At 47.1% G+C, this 24,507-nt stretch overlaps 1 protein-coding gene across 3 annotated transcripts in view; it reads left to right on the forward strand.

Moving 5' to 3' along the window:
* TRIOBP (TRIO and F-actin binding protein) overlaps window positions 1-24,507 on the forward strand; it is a 246,669-nt gene that overhangs the window by 101,983 nt on the left and 120,179 nt on the right. For 2 of the 3 annotated variants that reach the window (XM_078684096.1, XM_078684100.1), the window contains exons 2-4: window positions 21,219-21,275; window positions 21,490-21,558; window positions 21,714-21,803. In XM_078684096.1, the coding sequence (XP_078540222.1) occupies window positions 21,219-21,275; window positions 21,490-21,558; window positions 21,714-21,803 (216 nt within the window). Of the gene's footprint in view, window positions 1-20,794; window positions 20,877-21,218; window positions 21,276-21,489; window positions 21,559-21,713; window positions 21,804-24,507 lie in introns of those variants that run through there. The other variant, XM_078684103.1, reaches the window with a different exon arrangement.

A 24,507-nucleotide genomic window follows, 5' to 3' on the forward strand; every position in this document is an offset into this window, starting at 1 on the left:
TGAAGACCGATTATAATAGAGGTGGTAAAGCTAGGTAGTCTGGGATGGCATTGGAATAATTTATTTTTAGCAAGTTTAAACTCTAAAAATTCAAGTTGATCTTTCCATTGTTGCTGTGATATGCAAGGCTTCTTATTTTGTAGTCCGTCTGGATCAGTCAATTCCTCATTTAATGTTGAAGATTTCCTTCCTGGTGTTTTAATGCCCTATTAATGCATTTAGCCGAGCAACCCACTTATGCTTTCCTAATGGCTTTATGCTAACTTCTCCTGTGTGTGTTCCAGCAAGTGTTGCCTCTTCAGTCTGAGAACTGCACCATTGCATTTGAGGCTGCAGCTAGCATGTTTCAGCTCATGTTGCTCTCTCCTGAACCAGCTCTTGGGTGATTTGATGTCCAGATTCTGTTTTATAGATTTGGTGAGCAGTGGAATTTCTAAGGCAGTCAGTAGACCGAGTTAGAAGAGTTTCATTGTCTGGTTGATTCAAACTCTAGTTTCTGTAAGGCCTCATTGGGGTGGAGTGTTGAATCTGACGTGGCTAATGGATTTGTTTGATATGTTTGACAGGTTGCTGGATGTACGACGTCAGACCAGGTTTTTGTTTGTCTTTGTTCTAAGTTTCTAGACTTTATCTTAAGATCAACAAATGTCCAGTTGTTTGCCTATTGAAAGCAATGAGCCTGCAGGTTGGCGAGGATGTCTGAGTTGTATTTAGCATCTGCCATGTTGACTCGCAGATTAGACACCTGCAGTTGTGCTTTTTGGTTTGATCTGTTGGTCTCCAATTGAAGTGTCACTTCAAGGAGTAATTGTAACAAGGTTAGGTTATATTTAGGGTATGGTGGACTACTACTATGTTAAGTTGGTGGGGGGTGAGGAGTATTTCAGAGTTTGGTTCTCTTGTCCGTATAGCTCCGCCTCCACATTGGTCCTGTTCTGTTTAAGATCATCCTGATCCCCTTTTAATACCTGACGTGCTCTGAGAACCATGCGTAGGCGTAGAGAAAGATGTTTGGTCTTCCAATAATTCTTGTTACTTGTTTACTTTTTTTTTCTTTTGAGCCATATGTACATTAGAAGTGTTAACAATACATAAATCCTGAATTTTTGACTTGCACTGTAGTCAGGAAAAGGAGGCAACAATTAGACCAAGTATGAGAAGAAAAGAATCCTAGCCAAAATTTAAGAAACAACAGCATTTTCCCTCAAAAAAGGAAAAAAAATAATAAAAGAAACATCTGTCATAAGACCATAACAGAACATATTATGAAGTGGCAGTGCATCATTACTCCCATTGGAGACCAATCCAAATCCTATTAAATTTAACCCCAGAGCGCGACCCTCTAGCTTTAGCCAAAGCAAGTTCCATCTTGTACACCTGTCGGAGTTAAACCCAGAACTCATTAACACTAAGACTGACATTATCAATCTAAACTCAAGCAATACATAACTGGGCACATGCTATAATAATGGTAGCCAACAAGTTCATAGCCAGCCACCTCGCTTTTAATCCGCATGAATATTTCTTTCTCAGTAAGCTGGAAGTTTGGGCCAAGGAGCAGGCTGAGAATAATGGAGACCCCACTCCAAAACCTATTCAGCCTTGGGCAGTCAACCAACATGTGCCTGAGGTCTGCAGTGTACAGTTGACATTTCGGACAAAATTACTTTTTGGAAGATTGAGAGGCCCACTTAGATATAATCTTGGATGTATAATACAGCATATATACTACACAATGCTGTTGCATCTTTAAATTAACCGATTTTACCCCTCAGTCTAATACGCCCATGGACTCTTGTATTTCCTCCACCACTATTTCAACCCTAAAAACCCGACTTAATTTAGCCACGATCTGTAAGCTATCATCACTTGTTACTTGTTTTCAAAGTGCCCTCCGGCTTATTTTACACACACCAAACATCCATCACCTGTATATTTACTAAGCATACAAACAGCAGGTCTACACTGGATTAATTCACCTATACTGCAGCTGTCCGAGCCGGTTTAAGAGCTCTGGATCAAAGTCCGTTGTTCAGCATAATCTTCATGAGAAATATTTACATACAGTGAGTATTTGGTTGTCATGAATATCTTATATAACAGAGCTTTTGTTGGATCCGTATGACACAGACCATTTTACTGAACATTTTACCTGAATAAGTCCTCCTTCTGGATTTAAATTTACATTGTCAAAAAGAAGTAAAACGGTTATAAACTTCAGATTTAGAGCTGCTTGTCACGTCTTCCGCTGCCTGTGTGCTGTGGGGCTGGTTAAAGATAAATAAAAAATCATGCAAACGTTCACACTTGGTACAAGTACTGTCACGTATTGCAGTCTCCTTCCCCCTTGGGGGAACCGGGAGCTGCTCCTCCCTCTAACTTATAACCCTTCCAACTTCTTCTGGGTTAGCAACAAGTGTTTGTGTCCCTAGAGCAGGGGTTTCACAGCTTTTCTAGAACGAGAGCTACATATGTTGAATGAAATTCATTCCGAGTTACTAATATTGTTAGTGTTGTAATAGTGACCACATCAAGCAAGATTACATTTGTGGCCATCCTATGCATGATTATCAGCAGTGATCACCTCAGTGCATGAGGCAGGTTTGTCAGTAGTAATGTTAACAATAAAACTGTTTTAAATTCCCCTACTGGATAACATTTTACAGTCCTGCCCATGGCACCAAGTTTCTGATATTAGTAAGAATTATCTTCTACACCACCTAATTTATCCAGTATTGGGGTATCTTTCATAGATTCACATGCCTGAATCATTCCCCGTCGTCGAGGCGGGAGTCCCACGGTAAATTATATATATAATAGCAGTGCCTAAAAACCATTAGTAGTAGGCTAGAAAAGGATATAGGCCCAACTAGGCCCAAAACTTAGCAGCCTATCTACCTCATTATGTAAAAAGAACTGAAAATGTAGCCTCAGCCAATCAGCTAACCTCACCCTCTAGAACCTTCCCAGCCCAGGCAGTTCTCCTCAGATTTTCACCGCACTTCGTGTGTAAGGGAGTCTCCCTGAGTGCCTACTCAGTTTTTCTTCAAAATTTCTTCTATTCTCTTCAAGATGTCTGAAAAGAAGGCTCTTTTCAAGGCTTGTGGTTCCTGCTTCAAGAAGAGGGTACATGTGGACGACCAGCACTCTGATTGTATTTATTGTTTGCATCCTTCACATGTTGTGAAGGATTGCAGGATATGTCGAACCTTCCCTCCTAAGACCATCAGGGATAGAGAGGCAAGAGTTCTTTTGTGGCTGAAGTCGTCTGCCACAGATGACGAGGACAGAGCCTCTATCTCAAGTAAGAGAGCCAGTTCCAAAGAGAGGTGTTCTCCTGAGAGACTGAAGAAACCTAAACCCTCTCATAAACCCTCTGAGTCCACAAAGAGTGCTGCGTCAACAGAGTCTTCTACTGTGAGTACAGTCCGCACTAAAGCTGTCTCTTTGGTGTCCTCTCTCACTGTCACCACCTATTCTACGTCCTCTACTTCTTCAAGTACTGTTACCACCTCAGCAATTACTTCTCCTGTGATGTCCGTCATGGTTTCTTCTTCTGATAAAAAATCATCGAAGAAAAGCTCGTCGTCGACGAGTCTTCCGTCGACGACCAAATCCCCATCTACGAAGCATTCGTCATCGCTTCCGTCGACGCTCTCGTCGACGGCTCCCCCGTCGACGAAGGTTTCCACTGTCCCGTCGACGAAGACCCCGTCGACAAAGACCCCGTCGACGAAGACCCCGTCGACGACGAGCCCGTCGACGACAAGCCCGTCGACGAAGGTTTCAGCTCCATCGACGACAAGCTCGACGACGAAGAGTCCGTCGACGGATCCGTCTACTAGGACGGCTTCAAAAAAGTCCTCGTCGACGATTACAACACCAATGACGATGCCGTCGACGACAATACCGGCGACGCACACATCTGTTTCACTTCTACCGTCGACAGCAGCGCTGGCCTCTTTGAATGTGCCGTCTATGCATTTATTGCCCACATCTCCAGTAAGGGTACAGTATACCCATTTCCAGATGAAGTCATTTCAGAGACAGAGTTACTCTCATTTGTCTCCCCTCTTGCCTTCCCATATTTTGGAAAACTACGTGGAGGAAGATTCTGATGATGAAGGGGATGATGAAGAGCCTTTTGGAGTGGCCCATCACCCTTCCCAGTTACACATAAAATTTCAAGAGGATGAAGATGATGATGAGGTTCATTACTATCAGGAGAATTTAGCTACTCCTTATCATCAGGAGCAACAACACGCAGAAGACACGGCTCATCTTCCGTCTTCTCTAATTCATGATTTGCAGGCCATGCTGGCTGATTATCGTCAGAGGTTTCCACCAACTCTGCCTACTCCAAATCCTGTGCCAGTAGACATGCCGATAAATTCCCCGCCACATCCTTCACACTCTCCAAGGCAGGATGTTGACCCCGGGACTGGAGGTCATGATGTTGACGTCTCCTCTCCAGATGAGGATGAAAGAGAGGATGGCGAACTTCCGGATTCCACGCCTACGGAACCATGGAATGATTACATCATTTCTATGCCCTCTCCTAATTTGCCACAACCTTCAGATTCTCCGCCAGAAGACATAGGAGGTTTTCATAACATCATGCACCGGGCAGCTGCTCGATTTGCAATTACAGTTTCGGTTGAGCAGACTGACTGTTTTCTTCATGATTTCAAAGAAGGGTATAGAAGGGTATCCAGATCTATCCCTATCATTGAATATATTTGGAAAGAAGGGATTAATATAATGAAGACGCCAGCTTCCATCCCGGCGGTTCTTCCAAGAGTCGACAAGAAGTACCGAGCACCACCGGATACTCCTTCATGTTTGATTGGTCATCCACGACCTGACTCAGTGATTTTACAAGCGGCTCAACAAAGATCCAAGAATCCGGCGGCACCAATTTCAACACCTCCAGACAAAGAGGGCAGGAGATTGGATGCGATTGGGAAGAAGTTCTCAGCTAATGCCGCTGCTACTGTTAAGATTGCTAATTCTTTGGCAATTTTAGCACGTTATGACAGACAAATGTGGTCAGATCTGTCGGAATTCATCAACCTGGTTCCCGAGGACCGGAAGGTTGTCATGGAAGGCGAGCGGGCGGCTTCGGAGATTATCGATTGCGCCCTCGATGTCTCTAATACAGCCTTTAGACAATTGACCGGAGCGGCAGTTCTCAGACGGCAAGGGTGGCTCAAGGCGACTTCTTTCAGACCTGAAGTCCAGACCAAAATACTTGACATGGCCTATGATGGCGAGTTATTGTTTGGCAAGCACATAGATGAAGCATTGCTTGCGATCAAAACGGATACTGATACGGCGAAATCGCTTGGTACACTACAGTATAAGCGAGGTTTTTTCAGAGGAGCAAGAGGCCGTGGTTTTTCTTCCAGAGGACATTATCAAAATCAGCAAAACCGCCAGTATCAACCTCAGAATAAGCCGTACTACCAACAGTCCTATCGGCAGTCATCGTCAGCGGGTTTCTCTCGTCAAGGAGGGAAACGACGTTCTAACTACCAGGGACGCGATTCAAATAAACGCCAGTGAGTTTTGCCGGACACCATCCTCCTTTCCTTCCCTCCCCGTGGGCGCCAAGATCTCCGCCTTTTATCAACAGTGGCGGAAGATAACTTCAGATCAGTGGGTTCTGGACATAATCAAACACGGACACACTCTGGAGTTCTTGCAGAAACCTCCAACGTCACCGCCCAGGGGTCCCTCCCCTCCTCGTCTTCATTTGTTATACATGGAAGCCATGAAGATGCTGCACAAAAATGCGATAGAAAAAGTTCCAACATCCCAGAAAAATCAGGGGTTTTACTCTCGCTTCTTCCTTGTGGAAAAGGTTTCAGGAGAGTGGCGTCCAATTTTGGATCTACGAAACTTAAACAAATATCTGAAAAAGCAGAGTTTCCGCATGGTGACGCTCACGGATGTCCTCAATTGCCTCATGGAAGGCGATTTCATGGCTTCCCTGGATATGGAAGACGCTTACTTCCACATTCCCATTCATCCAAACCACCGCAAGTATCTGAGATTCACAGTGGCTGGTGTCCATTTTCAATTCAAGGTGCTCCCTTTCGGCCTGAAATCTGCACCGAGAATCTTTACCAAAACTCTTGTTCCGGTTGCAGCTGCGTTGAGGTCACAGGGAATCCAAGTATTCCCGTACCTCGACGATTGGTTAATAAAGAGTCCAACAAAAACTTCAACAAGGCAATCGGTCAAAAGTGCTCTATCAATGTTCTCAAATCTGGGCCTGACCCTCAACGTCAAAAAATCTCAACTGCAACCCAAACAAATTCTGACGTTCCTAGGAGCAGTACTGGACACTTCTCAGTGCAAGGCCTTCTTGACCCAAATTCGTCAGGACAAGATCACAAAGCTGGCAAGTCAAATACGGTCAAAAAAGTCTCTTTCGGTCCGACAGTTTGTTTCCCTGCTAGGGATGTGTTCCTCTGCACTCCATCTAGTCCCACTGGCTCGACTCAGAATGAGGCCTCTCCAAGAGGAATTGCATCGACAGTGGCGGCAGATAGACGGATCTTTCGAAGACCGAATCAAGGTCACGCCCAAGATGAAACAGGCTCTTCTATGGTGGGCGGCAAAGAACAATTTGTCTCCAGGGCTCACTTTTCTTCAGACCCTACCGGAATTTACTCTGACGACAGATGCCTCCATGGAGGGTTGGGGAGGCCATCTCCAAGACCTTCAAGTGCAGGGACGGTGGTCCCATCAGTACAAACACAAACACATCAACTGCCTCGAGTTGAGGGCCATTTTTCTGTCCTTGCGAGCCTTCCTGCCAAGAATTGCAGGCTCTGCAGTGCTGGTGCGCACGGACAACACCACCAGCATGTTTTACGTAAACAAGCAAGGGGGCACAAAATCTCTAGCCCTGTCTCTCCAAGCGCAGGAAATGTGGGAATGGTTACTCCATCACAAAATTTCCCTCAGAGCGGAGCATGTTCAGGGAATTCAGAATTCTCTGGCCGACTATCTCAGCAGATCGTTCACAGGATGTCACGAGTGGGAACTCGAACAACGCCAAGTGGACAAAATTTTCCGGCTCTGGGGCACACCAACGCTGGACCTGTTTGCCACGCAACAGAACAGCAAATGCATATACTTTGCCAGCAGGTTCCACCAGCAAGGATCGAGAGGAAATGCCCTGTTGATGAGGTGGACCGGAATCTTTGCGTATGCCTTCCCACCGATTCCTCTCATCCCAAAGGTTCTACAGAAAATGAAGAGAGAGCGTTGCTCTCTAATCCTAATTGCTCCTCGCTGGCCGAGACAGTATTGGTTCCAGGAGCTTCTGATACTCTCCCATCAACCTCCACTGCGCCTCAAGCCGACACTTTCAATGCTGACAAGGGAGGAAGGACAAATACTGCATCCAGATCCTCAGTCGCTGCACTTGCACGCCTGGCTCCTGACTTCCTAGAGTTTAAGGACCTTGAGATTTCTCCAGACTGTAGAGCTGTTCTATCTCCGGCTCGTGCACAGTCTACCATCAGAACCTATCGCTTCAAATGGAAGAGATTCTGTTTGTGGTGCGGAGAGCGTGATGTCCATCCACTACAGGCTCCTCCGGAGAAGATTCTGCCTTATCTGCTGTCTCTAGCCAGATCAGGTCTCGCTTTTTCTTCTATCAAAGTTCACCTTGCTGCCATATCCAGATTCAGAAAGAGTTACAACAAACCATCTTTGTGCTCTTCCTCTTTAATTAAACAGTTCCTTAAAGGATTATTTCGAGTTTTCCCTCCAGTGCGGCCTCCTCCTCCTGAGTGGGATCTCAATATTGTGTTATCTCAATTGCTGAAAAGGCCTTTTGAACCAATTCATAAATCAGAACTTAAATTCTTGACTTGGAAAGTGGCTATTTTGTTGGCCCTCACTTCAGCCCGGAGAGTAAGTGAGATACAAGCGTTCACTATATCGGAACCTTTCCTACATTTTTCAAAAGATTGTGTGACACTTAGGAATCATCCTAAGTTTATTCCCAAAGTTCCGACCCAGTTTCACATCAATCAACCGGTGAAACTCAAAACTTTCTTTCCAGACCCCAAGACTCCAGCTGAAAGGATGCTGCATTCCTTGGATGTCCAAAGATGCCTCAAATTCTATTTACAAAAGACAAAAGATTTGCGCAAATCTACCCAACTGTTTGTAGCTTATGGCCAAGCTACACGTGGTCCGGCTGTGACGAAGGCAACTATAGCCAGATGGCTTTCCTCTGTCATTGTCTTCTGTCATGAGAAAGCGAACAAACCCCTGACAAGAACGGTTAAGGCGCATTCCACCAGGATGATGTCAGCGTCTACAGCCCTATTTGCAGGGGTGACCCTGGAAAACATCTGCCGTGCTGCTACATGGAAAAGTGTGCATACTTTTACCAAGCATTATTGCCTGCAGCCGGTGCTACATGAAGATACATCAGTGGGAGAAGCAGTGTTGCAGCATCTTCTTCACTGAGGTTAGCCTTTTATGGTTTTCTTGTTTCTATTGGTACATTTGTTCTAAAATGCTGTTTTAATACTCTGTATATTATATGAAGGTATTGTCATAATTATGCATATGTACTGAAATATGTTCTTGCTCTAGTACCTTCCAGGTTGTGTGGGGATATATGGTTTTGGATTGTCTCCCACCTTCCTCTACCGACAGATATGGTTATTACTGCTTGCTATTCTGATTCAGGCATGTGAATCTATGAAAGATACCCCAATACTGGATAAGAAAACAAGTTACTTACCTGTAACTACAGTTATCCAGTATTGGTATCTTTCATAGATTCACATGCACCCACCCTCCTCCCCGGCAGGGCAGTTCTTATTATGGATACTACTTCTCACTTGTGCTGGGAAAATCTGAGGAGAACTGCCTGGGCTGGGAAGGTTCTAGAGGGTGAGGTTAGCTGATTGGCTGAGGCTACATTTTCAGTTCTTTTTACATAATGAGGTAGATAGGCTGCTAAGTTTTGGGCCTAGTTGGGCCTATATCCTTTTCTAGCCTACTACTAATGGTTTTTAGGCACTGCTATTATATATATAATTTACCGTGGGACTCCCGCCTCGACGACGGGGAATGATTCAGGCATGTGAATCTATGAAAGATACCAATACTGGATAACTGTAGTTACAGGTAAGTAACTTGTTTTCTTATCACTCAAATATCTGCGTTAAATATATTTTGAATATTGATCCATTTTTCTAGGAACAGCGGCTCATGAGGTCTGACATAATAACGCACATTTTCTTCTCGGATATACACTCACAAGTGTGAAATCCATATATGAATTCACCCAAGCAAAAGCTTCTAACTTAGTAGGCCGGAGAACTACTGACAATTTGCTGGAGAGGTATTCTTTCTTGAGGCTCCAAGATACTATTACCAGATGGCTATATGCTGGCATGGTTAGTTTACTGTCTTGGGCGTTGATTTTACAAAGTAGTGCATTTTTGGAGTTATGGTCTTAATTTCCTTGTATTAAAGTAATTGGACTTGGTCACCTCATCACAAATATTTGTTAAAAGTAAAGCCCAGCATGGAACATTTTGCCCTAGCAGTTAAGGGGCCTTTGTCACTGGGTGATGATTTGCTGTTGACCACATTATTTTGTTTAGTCGTAAAACCAGGGTCAGGGGCGTAGCTTGGTCAATAAGATTAAGATGTGTGCCGGCTTCCCATTTTACAACGCTCATGCAGGCTGGCATATAACGTTAAAACACAATATACGATTAGCAGGCTGCATGAGAGGGCCTAAAGGGTAATGGAAAGGGAGAGGAATGCGGATTGGGAGGACTATTAAGAATAAAAACACTATTTTGTAAAATGACAACCATTTTTAAGTACTTTCAAAACCGAGAGGGAGAGAGGTGTGTGTGCGTTTTTGTCCGTGTGTATGTAAAAATTCCTGGTGAAATCCGACAGACATCTGCCCAAGCCCGACTGAAAGCCCCTGTACCCAACTATTTATCAAGAAATACATTTATTAGGGGGACCCAAACACCCCCTGAAGATTTTATGTTTCTGAAGTTTTCATCTTGGTCTGTAGGTCGCAGCTCTTCGAAGGAAATGTGAAGTTAAGGAAAACATGGAAAGTTAAAAATGCATACCAGTCCACTTCTGGCAGCCTGTCACATTTCTTCTGCATGTAGTTGTGCCACTCACCTATTCGTGATGAGACTGGTAATCTCAGTCGCCATTAGGTGGCGCTGTATACTGGCACTGCCCTGTAACATTTTCGTTCATGAAAGTATTTATTTATTTCATGCATTTTTATAAAGCGCTGACTTTACCCAAAGGTGTCAGAGCACTGTACAATGGAACCAGCTATGTTACATGAGAGAACTGTTACAAAAATGGAACAAACAAAAATAGCAGGCCATAGAATCAAAACAACGCAGGCAAAAGAAACACAATATCAACCACAGCAGGCACAGAATGTACAAACAAAGATATAAATATATATGACAAATTTACAATGACTAAAGAACTTCCTGGCGAGGTCTGAGAAGGAGGGAATTAGTTCTGAAAGTGTCTTTGGAATAGAAGAGATTTCAGGTCCGCTTTGAAGATCTGGATGGAGGCGATGGCATGGAGCAAAGGAGGAAGCGAGTACCAGATTCTCACCGCATTACCTGAGAACGATTGCGCAATAGATTTTTCCCTTTTGAATGAGGGGGGCTCCAGCAGGAACTTTTCCAAATTCTGAGAAGGTCTTGAGCCTCCAAACAAATTCAGTCTATTCGCCAGATAGCGAGGGGAGGAAGAGTGCAAAGCTTTGTGCGTGAGGCACTCCGTTTTGTAAATAGCTCTAGCCTTAATGGGAAGCCATCAGAGAGAAGACAGGATAGGAGTGATGTGGTCATTTCTTTGGACCCTCAAATGAAGCGAGCTGCTGAATGGAAGACTGATTTGAGGGGGGAGAGATGAGATTTGAGAAGGCCAGTCAGAAGAGAATTACAATAATCCAGTCTAGAGAGAACTAGCAATTAGACCAAGGTTTTTAGGTCCTTCTCAGGGAAGAACCGACGAATCCCCCATAGAAGGTGCAGCTGATAATGTGCGCTCTTGGCAATGGAGTCGATGTGTGAGATTAGGTTGAGTCTTTTGTCAAGTATAACGCCTAAGGATTTAGCGCAGTTAACAATGAGGGGTTTACTGTTGAGTAAATTCAACTGATCCATCCAGGATTGAACAGGAGGCGGAGAGAGAGAGCTAGATAAGAGGAGGAATTCCGTTTTGGAGGGATTGAGAATGAGTTGGTGAATTAACATCCAGTTGTAAATAGAGTAGAGTTGAGTAGTGAGAGATCATGATGGGAAGACACCTTGAGGCTGATTTGGGTGTCATCCGTATAGAGATGGTAGAGGATTCCAGATTTGCTTAGGAGGTTCCCTAATGGTTCCAGATAGAGATTAAACCGAGTGGGAGCAAGGATAGAACCTTGAGGGATGCCTTGACCAACCACCAGTGGAGACGAGAGACTGTTCGCAATCTTGATCATTTGGGATCTGTCAGAGAGGAATCAGGCAAACCATTTGAGTACTGTGCCTTCCACGCCCATTCTCTGATGAAGAGTGTTAAGGAGGGTGTTGTGATTAACAGTGTCAAAGGCTGCAAAGAGGTCAAAAAGAATTAGAAGGCACGATTCCCCCGAATCTAGTATATGCAGCGCCTCGTCGATCACTCGCAGCAGGGCTGTTTCAGTGCTGCAATTTTGAATAAAGCCAGACTGGAACGTGTCAAGGAGATTATTGTCCGTAATGTGTTGGGAAAGTTGTTTTGCAACGCATTTTTCTGTGATCTTTGAAAAAAAAGGGAGATTGGTGATGGGGTGGAAGTTATTGAGGTTGTTTGCATCTGCGAAGGTTTTTTTTAGAAGAGGGATAACCTGCCCTGTTTTGAGGTCAACTGGGAGGGATCTTTGACGGAGGAAGAGATTAATTAGCCTGGTCCAATAGGAGAGAGTGTTGGTATAGAAATCAATGCCGATGACCCTGGGTATGGAGGTCAGAAGAATGGATGGAGGGTTTGGTTTCGAGGATGCATTTGAGGAGATTATCTTCCGAGATGGTGGCAAAGTTCTGCCAAGTGACTAAGGATTTTCGCTACTCAGTGGGGGTGGGGTGGGTGACCTATTCCACCAGAGATTTTACCTTTTGATCAAAGAATATAGCGAACTCAGTTGCTTTCTTTGAAGCATCCTCGGGTTTGATGGTTTAGGGAGAACAATTTGGGTTTTTGATGAGGTCAAAGTTTTTTGGGTCTGTTTTTAGCTGAATCGAGGAGGGATCTGAAATGTGATGTTTTTTCCTGGAAGATGTGCTTATGGTATTTGGATCTTTTTGAACGTAAAAGAGAGAGGTTGGAGGTGGATGAAGATTGTCTCCAATGTTTCTCCAAGATTCTAAGGTTTTTCCTTTCGTCATAGAGAGCTTTATTGAACCAAGGAGCTGATGGGGGTGGGGTGTTTCCTTTTGCTTTGGAGTGGAGCAACCTTGTCGGTTTTGACTGCAAGGATTGAGAGGCAATGGGGAGTGTGATCGTTGACATCCGTATTGGGGTCTAGACTAGGAAGTGAACGCTTAGCAGAATCACATAGAGTCCCAAGATCAATGTTTTTTGTGTTGCGGAACCAAGTAGAGGCTCTTTTAGGTTGGTCAAGAGTTATAATGTGCGAGAGGTGAAAACGGAAGGGAATGGGGAGATGGTCTGACCAGTCTAAACGGATGGGGGGAGAAATGATAAGCTGGTCTGATTTAGAAAAACCAAGGTCCAGAATTGAGCCCTTGGTGTGTGTAATTTCCGAACAGTGTTGGGCAAGATCGTTAGCTGAGAGAAAGGTTGCAAGCTTGTTGGCAGCAGAGTCTTCCATGGAGCCCCAGTGGAGATTGAAATCACCTAGGAAGATCTGCTTGTCGCTTTGTGAATATTGGTCACTAATGAAGTAGAGTTCCTCCATGAAGGAAGAGCAATTACCATGCGGGTGGAAGATGGCATGGAACATGAAGGGTGAGCCGTGATGAACTTGGAGTTCTAGGCAAAGGCATTCAAAAGTGCAAAAGAGGATGGTGGGAAAGGCTTTGATTTGAAGGGAGTTTCTGAAGATAATCCAACACCTCTCCCGATCTTGTCTGTTCTGTCGTTTCTGAGGATAGAGTTGTCAGTAGGTATCAAAAGATCAAATGAAGTGGGAGAAGAGTCATTAAACCAGGTCTCAGTGAGAAAGAGCATGTCGAGATTCTGGTGGGTGATAGTGTCAGAGATTTCCAGTTTGTGTTTGGTTGCAGATCTGCAGTTATGGAGCATAAGGTGTAGCTCTGACGCAACTGTTTTGGTGATGTGAGTGTCTGGACTGTTAAGGGGAATAGGGATTAGATTCTTGAATGAGGTTGCCCCTTGAGGGGGAGGCTGGTAAGTTCTGACGAAAGAGATGGTCTGAATGGTAAATTGAGTAGAATTGTTATGAGAGGCGAGTGGAGGGGAATTGACGTTGGTAGTCTTGATGCTAGCCAGTAAGTTAGAGATGTCTGTAGAGGACAGACTGTGGTTAGCTTAATTGGGGCGTGGGAGCAAGGAACTCCTCAGGAGGTTATTCGGGGAGGGGATTATTTTAGCACATAAGAGCGAAATGGACGCTTCAAGCTGGGAAATGGAAGAGATTCGAGAATCAAGTTTAGTTTCCAGAGAGAGGTGAGCTGAGCACGGAGTGAAGGGTGGCTCAGTGGTTAATGGAGGGCGTGGCTTAGGCTAAGGAAGACAGAGGGAAGTGAGTGACCGTGGAGAGTGTTGGGGTGCGAAGGTCGAAGGTGGGGGAGGAAGTGAAGTAGGCGAAGGAGGACAGTGGGTTGTGGGGGACTGCCCCGGTTACTTACCGGTAATCTTCATTACTCCGAGTCCATGTCTTCCTCGCCACAGTAATATACATATGAGCCTCCGGCTCCACACAGAACTCCAAGTAAAATAAAAGAGCAGCGCTCTAGTCTCCCCTCCCTCCTCCAATATGGCCCCAGAGGCTTCCACCAATCACATAAAAGGACACATAACAAGCAACTCAGCCTGAAAACCAAGCCGCAGACATGAAGCCACCACCAGGGCCGGGAGGGAAGGGAAACTATACTGTGGCGAGGAAGACATGGACTCGGAGTAATGAAGATTACCGGTAAGTAACCGGGGCATTACCTCCTCGTCCTGTCTTCCTCGCCACAGTAATATACATATGAGCCGATACCAAAGCAATCAGCTTCATGTAAGGAAAACAGACCACACCATCAGTGCAGCGAAACATATATTTAATATACAGAGGCACAACAACCCAAAAAATGGACAACCTCTTAAGGCACCCCAGCAGTCAAAACAGAAGAGGCAAACGAAACAGAACCCCCACCCCCAATCTGGAGGCGGTAATGGGACATGAAGGTATGCGGAGAAGAACACGTAGCAGCCCTGCAAACATCCTCCATAGACACCCCTTTGAAAGAAGCCCAGGATACAGCAACCGACCTGGTGGAACGACCCTGAATAGGAAGAGATGGAACCACAGAGACCGAAGCATAAGCCAAAAGAATGGCTTCCTTAATCCACCGACTGATCGTGGACAGGGAGGGCTTCATACCTTGACGCGACAAACCATAATTTACAAACAAGCAGTCAACCTTACAAAAAGGAGAAGTGCGAGATATGTAAATCAGCAAGGCACGCCGAACATCTAAGAGGTGCAAAAGGGACTCCTCAGCCGAGGAGGGATCAGGACACAGAACCGGAAGAACCACCTCGGCAGACCGGTGAAAAAAAGAATCCACTTTAGGAACAAAAGTGGGATGAGGGCGCAAGACCACACGGTCCGCCAAAACCAACAAAAACGGGGCAGAACGAAGGAAAGCACCCAACTCCCCCATCCGCCTGGCAGAGGCAATCGCCACCAGAAACACCACCTTGAGAGTCAAAAACTTCAGGTCCACAGACTCCAAAGGCTCGAAAGGAGCCAACTGCAAGGAACGCAAAACTAAAGGAAGGTCCCAAGGAGGAGGACACATGATAGGACATGGTCGCTGGAAAGAAAGAGACTTAAAAAGTCGAGCAACCAACGGAGAAATGGAAACCAAAGGCAGGACATGAAATGCCCGAATGGCGGCCCACTGAGCCCGAAGGGTCGAAATGGCCAATCCCAACACAAACCCATCGTTCAGAAAGTCCAGAATGCGAGCTGGATCCAAAGAATCCAACGACAGCCCATGAACAACACACCAAGAAGCAAAATGATCCCAATGCTTGGCATAAGACTTAAGCGTAGAAGGCCTCCGGGACTGCTGAATGACACCAGCCACAGCCACCGAACAACCTTCACGCATCAGAGACTCCCTCTCAAGAGCCAGGCCCGCAGACTCAGGGAACGGAACACAGGCAGAGGAAGAAGAGGACCCATCAGAGGATACGGCACGAACGGCAAGGGCCACCCTGGAGACACAGCCAATTCCCTCAGAAGGGGAAACCAAGGGCGACGCTTCCAACAAGGTGCAATCAGAAGCACCAACGACCCCTCCCTCTTGATCTTCTGTAACACAGCTGGAAGCAGGGGAACAGGGGGAAACGCATACAGCAGACCCTCCGGCCAAGGGAACGAAAGGGCGTCCACCCTCCAGGCGTCCCGGCAAGGCATAATCGTGCAAAAACAACGGGTCTGGGCATTGTCCTGGGAGGCAAACAGGTCCACAATCGGACAACCAAACATCATCCGCAACCTCCTGAACATCCACTTCGTGAGAGACAAGGATCCCGTGGAAGGAAACACCCGGCTCAGACAATCCGCCACAGTGTTCTCCGCACCCGGCAGGTAGATGGCAGACAGGGACTCCAGATGCACCTCCGCCAAGAACCAATCCGACGAGCCAGGCAACTGAGGGAGCGAACCCTGCACCCCCCTTGATGGTTCACATAAGACATCACAACCTGATTGTCCGTCCGGATCTGCACGTGGTGACCCCGAACAAGATCCGAGAATTCCAACAGACCCAGAAGGACGGCCTTCAGTTCCTTGTAGTTGGAGGAACATGACAAAACCGACTGAGGCCAAATCCCTTGAGTTGCCGAAACCCCCAGAGTAGCACCCCATCCCAGCAGGCTGGCATCGGTAGTGACCACGCGGGTGGGAACAATCAGAAAGGGGCGGCCCTTGGACAGATGACCCACGTCCAACCACCAACTCAGGACCACCCGAACCTCCTCCGACATAGGAACCAGAACATCCATATCGAGGGAACAGGGGTCCCAATGCGACAAAATGTGGGACACCACCGAGTACATATGGAGGAGAGCCCACGGCACCGTCAACAATGAAGCCGACATCAGACCCTGAACCCGTAACCACAGGCTCACAGGATGAGAAACCCCCACCAACAGGGAGCGAACAGCAGACATCAGGGACAAAACACGGGGAGGGGGCAGGACCACCATCCCCAACTGAGTCTTGAACAGAGCCCCAATGAAAGTCAAGTCTTGTGCAGGAACCAGGGAGGACTTAGGCATATTCACGAGGAACCCATGATGCGTGAGGACATGGCACACCTTCTGGACATGCAACTCCGCCTTAGGAAGAGAAGAAGCAGAAATTAGAATGTCGTCCAGATAAGGAAAAACACTAACTCCCTCTCCATGTAAATGCCCAACAAGAGGAGCCAGAATCTTAGTAAAGATCCGGGGAGCAGAGCAGAGCTCAAAAGGCAATGCCTGGAATTGGTAATGACGACCCTGCACACAAAACCGGAAAAACTTCTGAAAGTCCGGATGAAGAGGAACATGAAGGTAAGCATCCCTCAGGTCGATCGATGCAAGGAAATCCCCCTGAGAGATCAAAGGCAGGGAAACCATCTTGAACCGTTGGTGAGGGATGAAAGTATTCACCCACTTCAGGTCCATCACCGGCCGAAGATCCCCTGTGCGCTTGGACACCAGGAAAAGTATCGAATACACCCCTTTCCCCAACTGATCGCTGGGCACAGGAACGATCGCCTTCTTGACCACCAGGGAAGCAATGCCGTCTAAAAGCGCCAATCGTTTCACAGGATCTCTGGGACAAGGAGTGGCCCTGAAACAGTCTGGGGGCGTCCGGGCAAACCCAATGCGCAAACCCTCCGAGATCACCTGAAGCACCCATTTGTCCGACACAGTCTCCCGCCAAGAGTCCAGGAAGCAAGTGAGTCGACCCCCAACCGGACCTACACCAGGAGCGACCCAGTCAGGATTTGGAAGCAGGAGCGGAGGAGGCAGAAGCGCCGGAGAACCGGGACTTATCAAAGGATGGAGCACCCCGGCCACGCCCCCGTCCACGAAAGGGCTGACCAGCCCGACCCCTCTTCGAGGTACCAAAAGACCGCTGGGAACCAAAGGCACGGAATCTGCCAGGACGGTCAGGAGCAAGCAGTTTACGGTCCTCCGCCGTCTTCTTCACCATGTCGTCAAGAGATGAACCAAAAAGTTTAACCGCAGAAAAAGGGATTTTCATGAGCAAGTTTTTCTGTGCAGCATCAGCCTTCCAGGAACGGAGCCACAACTGACGCCTCGCAGCCACAGAGGATCCGGCCGCAGAAGCAGCAGCCCCCAGCGAATCAAAGGAGACATCAGACAGCAGACGAACCTGCTGCTCCATCATCGCCAGGGTAGAAGAAACATCCTCCCCCTGGTCCAACAACTCCGACAGAGACTGAAAATCCTTGAGTAAGGACTGGATCGTGTAAGACGAATAGGCCGCAGCCCTGATAGAAAAATTGGCAGCCGCAAAAGTGCGTTTCACAGCACCATCCACCATACGGTCAACCGGGTCAGCAGGAGAAGAGTCCTCCGAGACAACGGACCCATGCGAAGACATGCTAGCCAACAAAGAGTCAACCTTCACGGAGGCAGGGTATTTCACCGCAAAATCCTGAAGAGGGTACCTCTTACTCAAGAAACGAGGAAAGGAACCCTTGTCCACATCCTTCCATTCATTCTCCAGGACCTTCAAGACAGAGGAATGGAGAGGCAAAGAATCCGGCTCGGGACGACGATATTGCGAGAACAGATCGTCTTCCAGAGGCACCAGAGAAGCAGGGAACACCAAGTTTTCGCGAATGTGGCCCAGCACCTCCTTCAGGTCGGCACCTTGCACAAAGCGACCCCTGACATCAACCTCTTCCTCATTCGCGGAATCCGCATCAGCAGCATCGCCATCAACCCTCGCCTTTTTAGGAGGAGGGACAGGAACATGACCCCGCAAAGCAGCAGAAACAGCAGTATTTATCATCTGCTGCAAAACTTCCATAGAGGGAACATGCACCCCTGAACCGGAAGCCACGTCCAAAGGATCAGAAGAATCCATGACCGACAGCCAAGTGAAAGTAAACAAACACAGGCATAACGAAGAACAGCCCGGTAAAATAGGACCAGAGGTTGCTAGGCAACCCAACAAACTCCACCCGGACCGAAGCCGAAGGTAATAAAACATCCGGAAGAGCCGCGCGCCGCAGTAGGAAAATGCCCAGACCGCAGCGCGCCAAGCCCAAACAGCCCCAAATGCGCCTCCCGCTCTGCAGGAAACGAAGAGGCATGAAACGCCGCCGGCGCGAAGACCGGCAGCAGGTAAGGCCGTAGACCGGCAAAATCACACACGGAAGCCCCCGGCATCCAGAGATCCTGCACCTGGCCGTGTAACGTTCGCTCAGCAGGACGCGCGGCCGGGAAAGGATAGCAAATGAAAAACGGCAAGTGGAAAACACAAGCGTCCCGCATATAAGAAAACAGAACCAAACCAGTCTACCAACCAAACCACGGAAGTCCGCTGAAGCAGGACACGAGGCAGTCAGGCAATAGAAGGGGGAAACAAAACATTAAGAAAACGAAGGTAAAATTATGCAAAAACCAACATAAGGCATCACACAGCAAACTAACTTCCCCCAACTAGATACCACAGGACAAGGGGAACCGCTAAAGCAGGAACCCCGTCCCACTCACCTGACCAGCAGGGAAACCACAGCACTCGGAGAAGTGCAGAAAAAAAGAACTGGCTGAGTTGCTTGTTATGTGTCCTTTTATGTGATTGGTGGAAGCCTCTGGGGCCATATTGGAGGAGGGAGGGGAGACTAGAACGCTGCTCTTTTATTTTACTTGGAGTTCTGTGTGGAGCCGGAGGCTCATATGTATATTACTGTGGCGAGGAAGACAGGACGAGGAGGTAATGGGGAGAGAGATGTGATGCAAGGGTCTGAGGGGGGAAAGATGGTGATAGAAAGTAGTGGATGGAATTACAGTGATATTTTTACTGGTGTTGAGCAGAGGTGAAGAATAGAGATCATACATAGGACGAGAAAATTGAGAAGTGGAAATGGATGGCGAGAGGAGGAGGGGGGGTTATGGGAAGGCCATGGATACAGTGAGATGAGAGGAGAAAAGGCTGTACAGGGAGGGGAGGGAGGTCAAAGGAAGGCCACAGGAATGGGGAGAAGAGAGAGGGTGCAGGCCAGGTACCATGGGTAATGAAAGGTGAATGTAGGGGTACAGGCACCAGGCAGAGTGGGGGGGGGGGGGTTAAGCTGAATGAAAGTTGAGAGGAGTGAAGGACTGAGCGGTCAAAGGGAGGAATTACCAAGAGGGGAAACAGGGTTGTGAAGCATGGGGGGGGGGGGGAGTTGTGGAGAGATGGGAGGTGTAAGGTCAGTGGGAGAGAAGATGATGGAATTACAAATAGGGGTGGCAGGGATGTGAGGCATAGGAGGGGGAGTGAAGGTTGTAGAGAGATGGGAGGTGTAAGAACAGAGTTGAAGGTACGAGGAAAGGGGAAGAGCGGAAAGGAGTGAGGAGGAGGGGGAGGGTAAGGCGAGTTGATCGGTAGTTCAGGTTGTAAGAAAGGTGGATTAAGTAGGGGGGAAATGGGTAGGAATAGGGGAGGTAGGGGGCGGGAGAAGGCAGTGGAATAATGGGGAGAGACCGATTCCCTATAAAAGCTTGTGATGTGGGGGGGGGGCAGTAGTGGTGGCTGCACTTAGTACATGCGTATATTGGACGAAGCTCCATGGGTTAGCCCTTTTAGGACATTAGTTGCTGGTTGTGGCTTCAGAGGTGCTTGGTGTGAGATGTTGATATATGTACGGTAAATGTTTCTCAAAGCTTATGTTTATTAATTGGGCGGGACACCCCTCTGTTTGCAAAGCATGAGATGATGAGGCGTCTTTGTAAGCGAAGCGTTTTCAATAGTTGTGGGGCGGAGATGAGACCCGGGTCGGGTTATTTACCGCGCTCGAGCCCTCCCCTCTCTCTCATACACACACACACACACAGAGACTGTGCGCTCCGTCCTCACCAGCGTAACTCGATGCGGCCCCGGCCTGTCCCCCGGCTGTCAGCCCCGCAACCCGAGCCTCCTATGGCTGCCCGGGCAACGGGCACCCTTCTCTGTCTCCCGCCGCCGAGCACCATGCCAGGGTGGGCGCCGGTGGCACCGCGTCCGTCGATGGTCCAGAGCGGGCGTTGACGACCCGGACCCCCGGCATTGGCGGAGGTGAAGGGCAGGGTGCATCCCGACCGGGACGTGGGGCCCCTGAGGGGAGTTATGTGGGGGCGTAACAGGTGCACGCGGCTGCATGACAAGTTATTATAATGGAGGAACTTGGCAGCGAGGCTGAGGAGGCAGGAGGCGCTCAGATTATACAGGCCGTAAGGCAAACGACACCTTGACGGCGTCTCGAGTCCGCGAAGTGCTCAGACACGTCGTGCTCTCGCCCAAGGTTGGCAGCACCCACACACGACACTCCGGTGGGGCAGGAGGAGGCAGAGCGGAAGCCCAGCTCCCTCTCGCATGGCTGACTTCTTAGTTCGAGGTGACAACACGCCCAGAGCCAGAACAACCTACCGTAGTGAGGCCTACTGGGGGGTGTATGCGTTTGGACAGAGTCTGTGAGGCATTTTATTTCTCCACCAGGCAGTTTCTGCTCTCTCTCTTTTCACCGCTCTTCATCTCTCTCGGAAGCGCTTCTCACCCTTCCTCCATTCCTCCCTTCTTCCCTACTCAGAGCAAAGTACTTCATATTTGTCCCCATCTCTCTTCCGCTCAAGTATTCTGCCCCCCACGTTGTCTGCTCCGTACTCATCTCGCTCTGCCTGTGCGTTTCCTCTGTTAAAAGAAGTTTTGTTAAGCTGTTTTTCTTTAACTCTTTCCGCAGCCCGATCTCTTGAACTTCAAGAAGGGATGGATGTCCCTTCTGGACGAACATGGCGAGGTAAGATCACTGTAACTGCCTTATATACGAGTTGAAATTCACTTTTATTTTGACATGTTCCTGATGGTTTGTGAAGGGAGTGGTCCTGCTACTGTTCTCAGGATACAGTTCGTGGAGTTTGTGTGATTTCCAGTAAGGTGATTTGTGTACAGTTTGTATTGAACGTGGTACACTTTGCATTGCTTATGTATTGTGGCTTTACGTGTCTTTGCAGTTTAAGAAGCACTGGTTTGTGCTGACTGACACCAGTCTGCGCTACTACCGCGACTCCAACGCTGAAGAGGTGAGTGATGCTGCACAGTGTCACTATTTCTGAGAAAGTAACTGCACCCTACATCCACCCCTTCTTGGATGGGATGGGATTGTCTCTCATCTATAAAGCGGACGTTTTATTTATGTTTTTTCCTCGCCTATGCTTCATGTCCCCTCTCTTTGTAGACTGATGATCTGGACGGGGAGATAGACTTACGGACTTGTACAGATGTACCAGAGTTTGCTGTGCAGCGCAACTATGGGTTCCAGATCCGCGTGAGTAATACCTACCTCCCTGTACTGATCTTTCACCTCCTCTTTTCTCTTGATTGTCGTGAGTGTCTTGTGTAGTCTTGATGGATGAGGACTTAGTTTCCATCACAGGACATCCATCCTGTTGGGGGTTCATGGTCTCCCTCTGTTATGCGCTCTAAAATTGCAGTGATTTTCAATCAGTATTAGTAAACCTGCTCCAAGCTTGGGCCTGTGGTACAAGCACCTATCACTTTTTTGCGTAGTAAGTCTACACTGGAAAGAACTTTGTTTCACAGAGGGGCAAGTAGGTTCTGTAACAATCGCACTGCTGGTGTTGGAGTTTAGGGCAAGTCCCTGATTCATCATCCAACCTCAAGAATGTGTATATCTGCCTTTTTGCAATCCACTTCCCCTGTTTCCTGATCACCGCTGATCAAATGCAATGCAGTTAGTGATCAATGTTGTGTAACTCTCAATCTTTTACCTTCCACTCACGTTAAAATGCAAGTCAAGCTTAAGAATTTCACTCAAATGGATTTAACAGTTATTTTGAGTACCAGAAGAATATAATGGTCACTCCGTGACTTAACATGTAAAATGCTAGCCATACCCTTGAAATGAGTCTCCCCTTGGAGTTGTCAACAGGACTGAAGTATAAAACAAGAATTATGTCTCTTAAAGCTAAGTGCAAAAAAGCCCAACTCAATGCAAAGATAATGGTTGGTTAAAAAAAAAAATCAATAAATGCATTTAAGAAAGCAGGTATTTGGTGGGTACAATAATTATTCTTTGAAACATTTACCAGTAAAAGTTTCGACACTTTCCTGTACCCAATGGATACCCTTTAGTTCCCCCCCCCCCCATCCCCCCGAGAACCTTCCAGATGAGAGGTCTGAGTGCTTAAAACTCTCACTGCAAACGCTTTTTAACTAGCAGGAAAGTTCACTTTTCACTGCTCATTTACTTTGAGAGTTCATTGAAATGGAAAACCCTTGAACTGGGTTTCAAATGGGCAGCAATAGGTGGGTTGAAACTCTGGCCACAAATTTGTATGTGTAAGGCACGCTACCACAGTGTGTAGCACAAACACAAGAGGACTGCTTTTATGACTACATTTGCTTCTCATGGTTTTAACAGTCCCTTGGGAAATTTTACTGTGCCACCCAGCTCCTGATCCACTATTTTGTGACACACTGGTATGTTTCCTGACTAGGAGGCTCATTCTGTGCCCCAAAAATGTTCTTGAGATTATTTAATCCTTCAAGTTAGTCTCCAGGAGAGTACTCAATTCTGCTTCTGATTTAGTCTGCCCAAAATGATAATACTTTAGCTTTTGTGACCACCATCTCCAAATTCGGGACAGGACGTAGTTAGTTTTATGGGAGCGAAATCTATAGTTGTTGGAATGCCCTTTTTGCCTGCACACCAACTTGAGGCACTCCGCGATAAGTTTGTGCTATCTGCCATGGCTGGGCGCTTCATTTCAGCAAGGAGTGTGGGAAGTGGCACGCATGAGGGGCATATGAAGGGTTGGGCTATCTCAGAAGGGGATGGCAGTGTGTATGGGACCTTTGACAATGCAATTGAAGGAAAGTTTAACCATGCCACTTATTTAAACGAATTCAGAAATGTCATATTTTATATTCAGCTATGGGTATCTAGCTTTCTATATAATTTCTATTGATTGTAATAATTTGATAGTTGTAGAGGCTTGATCCAATACCATTTTCTACAGTCCTCACACTCTGCAAGTAGTATTAAATAGAGCAGTAACCATTGTTCTGAAGGATAGTTCTAAATGCAGATACCTCACCATGTGAATATCTCCAGGTGCCAGACTAGATTCAGAGATTTTTCTCAGCAATTGCCTCGTGTGGCGGTAGGTGTTGTCATGCAGCTCCACAGCTGGTTATTTCTGTTTAGAGAGTGACGTCTGGGCCCCTACATAACCACCACTCCTGCTTGCTGATATTTCCTTCCTTTCTTTCTATATTTTGACACCAATCCGAGCACTCACTTATCTAGTTTTGTCAGACTTTACAGAATTTCTTTCAAATTTTTTTTCCACTGGGCTATGGCCATGTCACCTACTAAAGCGAGAGTGTTAAAAATGTGCAAGTTCTGCTACAAACAGATGTCGGTGACGGATCCTAACGGGGTGGGTCTCTGGTGCCTGGGCTCCAAACACCATTTGGGTCATGCAAAAGTGTGCTAGGGTGACCTTGAAGGCCATCCAAGACTACAAGTCTAAAGATCTACGTCCCAGAACATCACAGGAAGTTTAAAGTCCCAGTTGAAGTCAAGGGCACAGCATGCCCTTGCTTTCAAGGTAGATCCTGTGAATGTTTATCATCAAAATCAAGATCTTCGAGACAGACAAAAAAATGAAAGAAACACAAGAAGTCTTAACACTGCTCCTTGCTGTCCGCCCTCTCCTACTATTCGGAGTCACATAATGCCTAGTTTCTTCCAGGCAGCAAACTCAATCTCCCACCCTTCTGATCTTCTGATTCTCCTTCCAATTTGTCTCATAATTCCCTGGGCGGGGTCGACTCCGAAGCAAGTAAGGGCATTAAAGGAGGCTATAGGCGGTCTTCCGTACCTGGGCCCCAAGGTTTTGAGGTGGCTACAGTCCGCCAAAACCCAGCTGATCTGTTCCTGATACACTGGAGCATAGATATACACATCAGTCGTGTATCTGAGTTGTAAGGAGTATTTATCAGGA

This window comes from Lissotriton helveticus, chromosome 1_1 (assembly GCF_964261635.1).
Source record: "Lissotriton helveticus chromosome 1_1, aLisHel1.1, whole genome shotgun sequence".
NCBI lineage: Eukaryota > Metazoa > Chordata > Amphibia > Caudata > Salamandridae > Lissotriton > Lissotriton helveticus.